This window comes from Pelmatolapia mariae, linkage group LG3_W, assembly GCF_036321145.2.
Source record: "Pelmatolapia mariae isolate MD_Pm_ZW linkage group LG3_W, Pm_UMD_F_2, whole genome shotgun sequence".
Classification (NCBI taxonomy): domain Eukaryota; kingdom Metazoa; phylum Chordata; class Actinopteri; order Cichliformes; family Cichlidae; genus Pelmatolapia; species Pelmatolapia mariae.
The window spans coordinates 54,522,694-54,533,032 of record NC_086229.1 but is presented as its reverse complement, the minus strand read 5'-3'; the positions used below and the strand labels follow the sequence as shown (position 1 = coordinate 54,533,032).

The 10,339-nt window shown below is 37.0% G+C and overlaps 1 protein-coding gene across 1 annotated transcript; it reads left to right on the top strand.

The window, feature by feature from the left end:
• Window positions 1-639: 639 nt before the first annotated feature.
• On the top strand, window positions 640-9,427 carry LOC134617180 (type-2 ice-structuring protein-like). Its single transcript, XM_063462383.1, has 8 exons — window positions 640-735; window positions 835-964; window positions 4,165-4,240; window positions 4,394-4,429; window positions 5,629-5,738; window positions 5,846-5,974; window positions 8,105-8,213; window positions 9,139-9,427. Exons 2-8 carry the CDS (start codon window positions 938-940, stop codon window positions 9,204-9,206), a joined length of 555 nt encoding a protein of 184 aa, XP_063318453.1. The 5' UTR covers window positions 640-735; window positions 835-937; the 3' UTR covers window positions 9,207-9,427.
• The last annotated feature ends 912 nt before the right edge of the window (window positions 9,428-10,339 follow it).

Sequence of the window (10,339 nt, the reverse complement as noted above, 5' to 3'; positions counted from 1 at the left end):
GGACATTTTGACACTTTCCGCTTGTTTCAATGCAAACTGAACACTTTATATAATGTAATTAATATAATTATAATCTTGGTTCAGAATGTTTATGCAAATTACCTTCTTTATAGATGTTAACACCTGGATATGGAGCAGATATTGTTACAGCAGTGTAATGTTGTGCTGTTTGTTTAAGAGCCTGTTGTTATGGAATCAAATGGAAAACACATGAGCTCCATCACATTCTTGAACAGTGGGGTTGGTCAACTAAACAACAAAAATGTAAAGTGAAAAAAGTCTCAATCACAGAGACATGGTCAATCAGAGGTAAAAAATAAAATATGAGCAATTTTAAGCTGGGTACCCGTAATATGAATCAAGCCAGAGATGTTTCAAAATGAGCCTGGTGGATCTTGAGAAACTAAATTTCATCCAAAAGACACACAGCATGATGCTGCTGACTGGAAGAGGGAGTTTCCTGGGGAAATTTTCCTAGCGTCATTGCTGAAATCTGTATTTTATTTTCCAGTGCTTTCTCTCTTCTTTCTGTTGACACCGATTAAATGATTCCAGATCACATTTCAAAAATCAGGGCTGGATTTGAAAAACTTTCAGTTGTATAAATGTGGATGCTCAAATCTTAGACACAAAGAGACTGGCTACTTTAACTGTCTATAGGTCTGGGATCAGATGTAAAACCTGCTTGGAGAGCATTTTATAAATCCCCGTACCCAAAAAAAAAAAAAAAAAAAGGTTGGCGAGCTGCAGTTTTACATGGTGCAGTGGCTGTAAATGCTTTTATTTCTGTTTTGATCCAAGTCTTGATGAGAACTGCATGTTCTGTCCTCACAGAGAGAAGCTTTGTTCCACTGTTTCCTGGACTGAAGCTCATTCTAGTCTGTGTGTGGATCATTGCAGAGGCTGCTCCGTTTATTTGGAGTGTTTTTATCTACAGATGGTCATTCTGGGTCTCACATCACAGGTCAGTCTCAAACCAGAGTCAAATTTTAACTATTGAAATTCTGGCTCAAACTAAGCTGCCTGCGTATATCAGCAGAAAATAGAAAAAAAGAGCATTCATTGCATTATGATGTTAAAATAATGTTGATCAGGATGATCAGAACTCTCATAAACATTGATTATCAATATTACTGTATGGTAAATAACCCGGAAAATGTAAGAATATGTGGTACTAAAATCTTATCCTGTATTTTGTATTAAAAAAGAAAAAAACAGGGAGAACTTATCTTAGGGTTAGTGCTCACACTCACTTCAGTTTTGTTAAATAACTGCTTCAGTGGTGCCTGATCTCTCTCTCTCAGTCAACATGGTGGATGAGTGATTTTGAGAGTGTGAACTGTCTGAAACGTTTCTCTCTCTCATTTTTTGATCAAATTTTGATTGTTTTTAGACAAACATAAATGTATAATCCATAATGTTAATGAGTAAAAAACAAAATTATCCAATGAACAAAAAACCAAGACAAGGAGAGCTACAACGATCAGAGAGAAGGAGAGAAAAAAATCCAAAAGAAAAATCTGGCCCAGAAGAAGACACGAAAGAGGAGAGATGAAAGGACAGAGAGCAAGACATAAGGCATTTAACCACGTCCTTTGATCACGTATCCAATGGGGGGTGGTTTGGGAGTATGGGATCTCTCACCTGGAGCTATGAATGACTCTCTCCCTGTACAACTATTGTGAGAGCTTGGTCTGAATTGTCAGCAATAAATCAGACTAGATCCCTGTGGGTGTTGGATTCTGCCAGGGTTGCCATTTGTCTCCAACTCTCTTCCTAGTTTTTATGAACAGAATTTCTAGGTGCAGCCTAGTGGCCGGAGGCTTCCACTATGGTAGCCTCAGAATCTCATCTCTGCTTTTTTGCAGATGATGTGGTTGTGTTCGGTTTGTCAGCTGTTGGCCTAAAACTCACAATGAAGTGATTCACAGCCAAGTATGAAGTGGGAGAATCAGGACCTCCAAGTCTGAGGCCAGTGTCCTCAACCAGAAAAGGTTGGCGTGTTTGCTCTGGGTCGCCGATGTGTTGTTGCTCCAAGTGGAGATGTTTAAGTATCTTGGGGTTTTGTTCATGAGTACAGGAAGAAGGAAATAGGGGACTGATGGATGGATTAGGGCCACCACTGCAGTGATGTGTTCACATCACTGCAGTGGTGTGTTCACATCACTGCAGTGGTGATGTGCAGGTATGTTGTGGTGAACAAAGAGATGACCATAAAAGCGAAGCTATTGATTTTCCTGTTGTTCTATGTTGCTACACTGACCTATGGCCACAAGTTCGGGGTAGTGTCCAAAAGAACGAGATCACCGATACAAGCGGCAGAAATGAGAATTTATGTGACAGTCCTCCTATGTGTAATCATGAGAATATGAAGATCATGTAATAGATGTGAGTGGACAGGTGGGTAATGAACAGAACAATGTAGATATCGAAAATGCAAGGCAGAACTAAGCGATAAACAGGAAAAGACTGAAAAGATGAAGGAATAGCTTCCCTGATACTGAAGAGATAAAATTTTCTGTGACGATCCTGCCTGTGATGTTGTGCTCCCATCCATGTGCGCCAAGAGACTCTGAGCTGACATGGAGGGAGTATTGCTTGTCAGTAACAAGTAATCTCATATACCAGCTGAAGGACCTTTTTTGTCATATTACATCTTTGTTTCTCTACTTTTGCTGCAACGCTACATGAGGAGTGACGTGAGGTGTCAACTCTTCTCAGAGTCTATTGATTAAAATATGAATTTGAATTGTTTTAAAAGATAAAAAACTAAGCAAAGCAATGTTATTATGGCACCTTCTACTCCTCTGTGTGGCCTGTAAGGCTCAAGGGCATACACACTTTTCTTTATGTCTGACGTTAACTGGATAAAGGAACAGGAATTCTGCCACGGGGTAGAATTGGCCGTTTTTGACTACTTTTAATTTTACCTCCACATTTCACCTTTAAAAACTGTTTATCTTGCCTTGTTTGCTATCATTCTTTTCAGCACAACCTCATACGTTTTAATTTATGGTAATTTTTTTATTTTGACATATTATATGAACACATACATTGCATTTCATAACTTAAAATGTGAATATGAATTGTACATTTAAAAACCTATGCACACGTTTTGCAAACAACAAAGTTATTGCAACTATAATACCTAAAAATGCAGCCAAGGTTTTTTTTTTAAATAAACATTTCAAAATATTTACAGAACAATCAGATGTCCTGCATCAAATAAGATGGCACACAAAATATTATAATATGTAATATTATAATAAATATAATATAATAATGTATATATTCTTTTTTTTTGGGGGGGGGGGGGTTGTAAGCACAGAGTGCTTGCTACCACTGTCCTTAGACAGTAAACATGATGATAGTATTCAGGAAAAAACACAGCGTATATTTTTTTTTTATCATGACTCTGGTTTTACGTGGCCTATCAACACAATTCAAAAACTGATATATAGTTTGAAGTCCACACTTTTAACACATAAATGCACACTCAGGCTTGTCTTGGGTTGACATATATAGCATCTTGTTGCTATGTCATCTTAAATTGGTCATGTGATTGGTTTAACATGACTACTTTTCTTTCTCAGCCAATCAGCAGCACTTGTGCGATTGTTTTGCCCCGCTAGCTCCTGCGTTTTCTTGTTAGTAAAGGTAACGGCGTTGTAAGGATAGAAATAAGAATTAGTTAGATTACTAGTTACTGAAAAAAGTAATGGCATTACTTATAATGATGTTATTCACATCACTGCTCTTTTCCTACAAGACACTGTTAATTGTTCTGTATTTGTCCTCATGAAACCTCTATTGAGGTTCAGTCAGTATGTGAAATTAAGTAGGAAAATTGGAAAAAAGTAGGAAATCCAATTAGGTATAAGACAGTTATTTTTGTTTAGATTTGGAAAGAAATGTGATGAAGGCATGAAAAATAAAGGTGCTAGTTTTTTCAGTGTTACATTCTGGTTATGTAAATATGTAAATCTAATAATCCTTACCTAAACACTGGTCTGAGAGCAGTTCAGCACATCCACACTTGATGCTTGAAGTTACGGGCTGATAGTGAATAGAAATAGGAGAAGATAGTCTAAAAAAGGTCTGCAACAAACTTTCCTTCTTTCTTTAATGAATTGTTATTCACTTTTGGTTTTCTGGTTACTACAGATACTAAACATCACCATGAAGAAGCTGACTGCATCTGCAATTTTCTGTGCTATAATAGCTCTGACCATGGCTGCTAGTGAGTATTGCAATATAATTTCCATCACGTAGATCAGTGTCATTAAACATACAAATGAATAGTACAATGTACACTTTGCTTATGAATATCATATACAGAAAACGGATGATCAAAGACAATATTTTTTAATTTCTCTGGGTCTTCAATGTGCAGAGACCAGAGATGGGGCAGAGGAATCTTTAGCACCAGGTAAGTGACATTTTGTACATACACCAAAATTGAGAGAAACACCACCTCAATGTTTGTACCGTAGTGTCTCTTCCACAGCATGTTTTTGTCCTTTCTGCCTCCCCTCATCCCTAATCAGTTGTGGCAGATGTCTGCCCCTACCTGAGCTTGTTTCTGCCAGAGCGTTCTTCTCATCAAAAGGGAGTTTTTCCTTCGCACTATCGCCAGGTGCTTGCTCAAATGGGGTCGTCTGGTTTTCTCTGTGTTATTGTAGGGTATTACAATATATAGCACCTTGATGGAGCTGTCCCAGTGTTATATAAATAAAACTGAATTGAACTGAGCTGAATTCTAATATAAATGGTGTATTCAAGGATCTGGATATTTTAAAGGTGATACTTGAATCACAAGTTGATCAGGCCTTGCCATCAGGGTCCTTCACCTTTGTTTAACCTTCCTGCTTGTCTTCCTGTTGTAATTTACCTTCTTCCCTGATATTGTTTGTTTGTGAAATCATTTTGTATTTTTTCAAGATAACTGAGAAGTTAATATTGTTATAATTAGAATAATGTCATAATAATTACAAAGCTTACAGTTGCATGCATAGAACTAAAATCTATATTTCTGAGAAAGCCAGAATGCCCTACATTTTGTATGCATACGTGCAGCTGTAAACCGTCAATCACTTAACTAATGTTTCATTGAGAAATTGTTACTTGTACAACTTTAGTTATTGTTTCAGTTTAGTTATTGGTCAAAGACAAAGAGACTCAATAAAAGTTTCTACCCAGCATTCCTACCTCTAGTCCTACCTCTTTCTCAATGTGCACTACCACCGATCACATTGCACCTTATACTGAACGCATCACTTGCTCCTTACATTCCACCTGCTTATTTATTCGGCATATATAACTTTTACATGTCTGTGTAGATACTTACATTATTACATACATTCGCTGTGTAGGCACCTCTTAAACTTTAAGTCAGTTTTCTCTATGGTCTTGCTTGTTTGTTTGTTTTTTCCTTTTCTTTTTTCTTCTCTTATTCTAAAGGAGTTTTTGTGTAAAAATCTGCATGCTGCTAACGGAGAGATGCCAAAATGTGTTTCATTGTTCTTGTAACAGTGACAATAAATATCTATTTTATTTATATGATGATTAAAAATAACATAAATAAGATATCATCCAAAGAAACGTGTAGAACTATTTATTTACTCCCAGCCAAGAGTCACATCGTCAAGAGGTCCACTGATTGTCCTCGTGGTTGGACTTGGATTAGTGGTCGCTGCTTTCGCTACGTTCCAGCAGTTATGAACTGGGCTAATGCTGAGGTAACTTTCCTTTATTTGTATTGTATTTAACACCTGGTTAAACCACATCATTTTAACTGTTACTTACTTGTTACTTTGAAAACCTCTGCTCTCTGTCTCTATTGCAGCTAAACTGCTTGCACATGGGGGCACACCTTGCATCAGTGCACAGTTGGTGGGAGTACCATCAGATTCAGAGGCTGACTGCCCCTTACGGCTACAGAGAAGCTTGGCTTGGAGGAACTGATGCACCCTATGTAATTTGTTTATCATTACATACTATTTCTAAGGTGTCTATTGAATTCGTTCAGACTCTCTACTGTATAGTGAAAAGAAACTTTTAATTTACACTTGCAGGAACCTCTGTCTAATGATATTAGATATCTCTTTCATGTTCATAACTATATTGCCAAAGGTATTCACTCACCCATCCAAATCATTGAATTCAGGTTTTATAATCACTTCAATGGGCACAGGTGTAAAAAATGAAGCACCTAGGCATGCAGACTGCTTCCACAAACATTTGTGAAAGAACAGATCACTCTCGGGAGCTTAGCGAATTCCAGCATTAAGCTGTGATAAAATGCCACATGTGCAACAAGTTCAGTCATGAAATTTCCCAGCTACTAAATATTCCAGTCAGCTGTTAGTGGTATTGTAAAAAAATGGAAGCGATTTAGAACCAGAACAAATCGGCTATGTAAAATCACAGAGTGGATTCAGTGTGCAAGTGACTGATTTTCTGCAGAGCCACTGGCTACAAACCTTCAACCTTCATGTGACCTTACGATAGCTCAAGAACAATGTGTAGAAAAATGTATGGAATGTTTTTGCATGGCTAAGCATTTAAAGCCTTACACCAGCGCTAGATGCAGTTGGAGCAAACCACCAAAAAACACTAGAGCAGGGGTCTCAAACTGCAGTCTTCGAGGGCTGCTGTCCTGAAACCTTTCCATGTTTCCCTGGTGCAAATTAGTAGGTCAATAGCAAGAGTATAGAATTTGACTGCATGCTGAAGTGGCAACCCCTGACCCTACTCAAGTAAATTTAAGTGTTTTGAAAAAAATACACTTCTAAAAGTCCTTGTATTGCACCATGTTCATTCACTCATGAGCTTCTGTAACATGAATCAAATGGCTGAATTGCCACTTCAGCCTGCAGTCAAGTTCTGCAGAGTCTTGCTAATGACCTACTAATTGTATTCAAGTGTTTTGCAACAGGGGAACATGGAAAAGATGCAAGAAAGCGGCCCTCAAGGAATGGAGTTGGAGACCCCTACCCTAGAGCAATGGAGATGTGTTTTCTGGAATGTTGAATCACGTTTATCCATCTGTTAGTCTGATGGCTGAGTCTGCATTTGGTGGTTGCCAGAAGAAATATAACAGAGAGCATGATGTAAGTAATACAGGTACTACTTTGCAGTGTTTTGAATCATATGTGTCTACCAGACTCCAATTTGTTCATGTAAATGGAGAGTCCTCTTCACATACTGAGGTTAATTATGGAGTTCCACAGCATTCTATGCTAGAACCAATTCTCTTTACTTACTTTACTTCCCTTTAGCAGTATCATTAGACATTAGACAATCTACATTTTCAATGCTATGCAGACGACACCCAAGTTTAATTTTCCATGAAGCCAGATAACACACAACAATTAGGCAAACTGCAGGAATGTCTCAAAAACATGAATACCTGGAGGACCTCAAATTTTCTTGCTGCTAAATTGAGATAAAACTGAGGTTATTGTACTCGGCCCGAAAACTCTTAAAAATGTAGTGTCTAACCAGATGCTTTATCTTGGCATGGCATTATCTTTGTCTCCAGTAACACTTGGTGGAAACTTGGAGTTGTTTTTGACCACGATGTCTCAATGCACATGAAGCATATTTATATATGACAGCTTTCTTCCATTTGCAAAATATCTCTAAAATTAGAAGGAAACGGAGTGATGCTCAAAAAGGAATTCAAGCATTCATTACCCCCAGAAGTTGATTACGTTCATCTAGACGTAGCGTTTTCAGTGGGAGAAACATTTCGTCACTCATCCAAGTGACTTCTTCAGTCTCAGCTGACTGCAGGTTTCCCCAAATCTTATAAACAGCACATTTGCATAATGACTGAAACCAGCCCACTAGCACAATATTTAAAATGAGCTCTTAATGTGTGTGTCTGTATTGGGTTCATCAATCCATGACCAATTCTGGAAATGCAAACTATATCCATTTGGACATTCAACCATGACCTAACTTGGGCCTCAATACTAAGTGAAATCTGCCAGTTAGTTACATGGAAAGTTATGTACTTGTACTGAAGTCAGCTGATCTGAGAAGACTACCCTTCAAATTTTGACCTGTCTACATAATGCAATTAATTTCTGTCTTCTAGGAGGGTATTTGGTTGTGGACTGATGGGAGCCGTTTCGACTACAGACGCTGGTGCAGTTGGGAGCCAAATAATATGTTCTTTCAGCATTGTCTTCAGATGAATTATAGAGGTGATTCAAAGCACAATATTTAAAATGAGTTATTAATAAGTGAATGAGTGATCAAAGGCACAAGCTATAAAGCATGTTAACTCACATGCAGATCTTGTCTGTATTGGATTAATCTGGACATGCATACTACGTATATTTGGACGTCAAACATGATCTAACTTGGACGTCAATACAAAGTTTGAACTTTGGACTAGGTCATTTATTTTATTTTTACATCTATGACAGATGGAGTAAATTTATATGATTAATAAATGGAATATTTTTTATTTACTAATATCAGCATTTCCTTTTTTTTTTTTTTTTTTACAAATGTCACCATTCAACATTTCTGTTATCAGCACAACACATGTGCATATGGTTTATTTATTAACAAACACTATTTATTATGTGTTTGCCTATTTATTCAGTAAATATGTATGTGGTGGGGTTATTTTACATTTTCCTGTTTAATAATTGATTGATTTATTTCAGTTAATCAAGTTATTTGTTTGTAACCAGGTTAAAGCTGTCATTTATGTGCTGAAATAGTAAACACATTAAAATCCATGTTAAAATTTCAAATGTTTAAAATAACAATGCTAACTATTAAGTAAAAAAATGAAATTCCTTTTAAAAGGAAAAGGAATGTTTTCCTTTAAAAAAACTTTAAATGAATATATCCATTATGTATGATTTATCTTTACAAGTTTCCTGTTTAACTGGGAAGAGCTTTATTAAAGGAAGTGAATGGTTGTGATTGAAGGCAGGACTTAGAGAAGTTGCAACAGAAAGTATGAGATGTTTGTGCAAGTATATATGTATGAACTGGTCTATCTGCTCAACAGTCTTTGTTGATACTCACTGGCGTCACTTTGCAGAGTGGGTAGGGTTTAGGTTTTCATTTTTGTAACATTTATTTATTTCTTTTCTCTTTTGAATCTTGCAGGTCCCAAGTGCTGGGATGATCTGTGGTGTAGCTATCATCGGCCATCTGTCTGCGCTATGGAAATCTGATGAGTCTTTGACTGAGACGTTAGCATGAACTTCCTGCACTTATGTGTGATAGAGTTTGTGTTTTGTTGTCTCTTACATTATTTTATTTTGAAGCATAATATGTCCTTCTTTGTAGCACCCAAGTAAAACAACAAAATGACCAGTCAACACAAGCTGGGCTATCTTAAAGATCTTAAATTTCTCTTGTTTGCTCACATCTCATTCTTGCAACATTAAAGTTTTAAGCAAGCATGTCTCTGTCTCATGTATTAGTTTAATTATCTGGTCCAATAAACCAGTCTATTTAATACATTCATGAGACATTCAGTAAACTTAAATAAAAGTGCTAAGATTGTTTATACAAATCTGTGTTTCCACCTTTATGTTTGTGTCAATGGAAAATTGTACTTAGTAGTCAGTATAATATTTTAATTATATAAGTTTGCATATGGTAGAATACTGCATGTAATCATTTGTGTTTAGAAGTATATAGTTGATGGCATATTGAAAGAATGTCTCATCCTAGGAGGTCTGTAACAACTTTGTGTGTATTCCAGAGTGTTCTGGCATTCACACCCACATCCTGGGAGCATGGGAAAGGTTGTACCTTGTCTTATTGTTTTATGATAGGATAAACGTAGCTATGTCAGTTTTAGTCTAAGTGCCTTTTGTTTAGATGAACTGCTGGACTTCCAGGCCAGCAGGTTTAGGGAAGTCTTTATGGGGTCACACTCTGACCCCACACATGCACCCACACACACACACACGCACATATACAAATCCACATTCCAATGTAATGAATAAACACGCCCACCGATGTATATAATAAAGACCAGGGCAATGGGAGAGCGGACTCTTGGAGCCCTCACTTCTGTGCGGGCGTTCTGAGAGCTCCCCTTGCTGCAAGTAAAACTGTGTGTTTCTCCTCTCTGATTCGAAGCTGAAGAAGTGTTTAAGAATATATCTCTTAACAATTTGTATGTAATGCCAGGGTAAGTGGGCATGTGATGAAAATTTGATCTACTTTTTTTTAACCCTTTTCTAACTCTCTACCAACATTATTCCTAAACACAACACTCCTGTCTCCTTGTATACAGTTAAAGATGAAACAACAAAAAATTGTCAACACATAATCCAATATGTAGAAACTTATC

What these genes read in the sequence shown, in the direction of transcription:
- LOC134617180 (XM_063462383.1), top strand. Translation starts at nt 938, where the DNA reads ATGGTCATTCTGGGTCTCACATCACAG. An exon ending in AGAGGAATCTTTAGCACCAG is followed by an intron (nt 4,430 to 5,628) that starts GTAAGTGACATT and finishes ATTTACTCCCAG; the next exon opens with CCAAGAGTCACATCGTCAAG. An exon ending in TGAACTGGGCTAATGCTGAG is followed by an intron (nt 5,739 to 5,845) that starts GTAACTTTCCTT and finishes TCTCTATTGCAG; the next exon opens with CTAAACTGCTTGCACATGGG.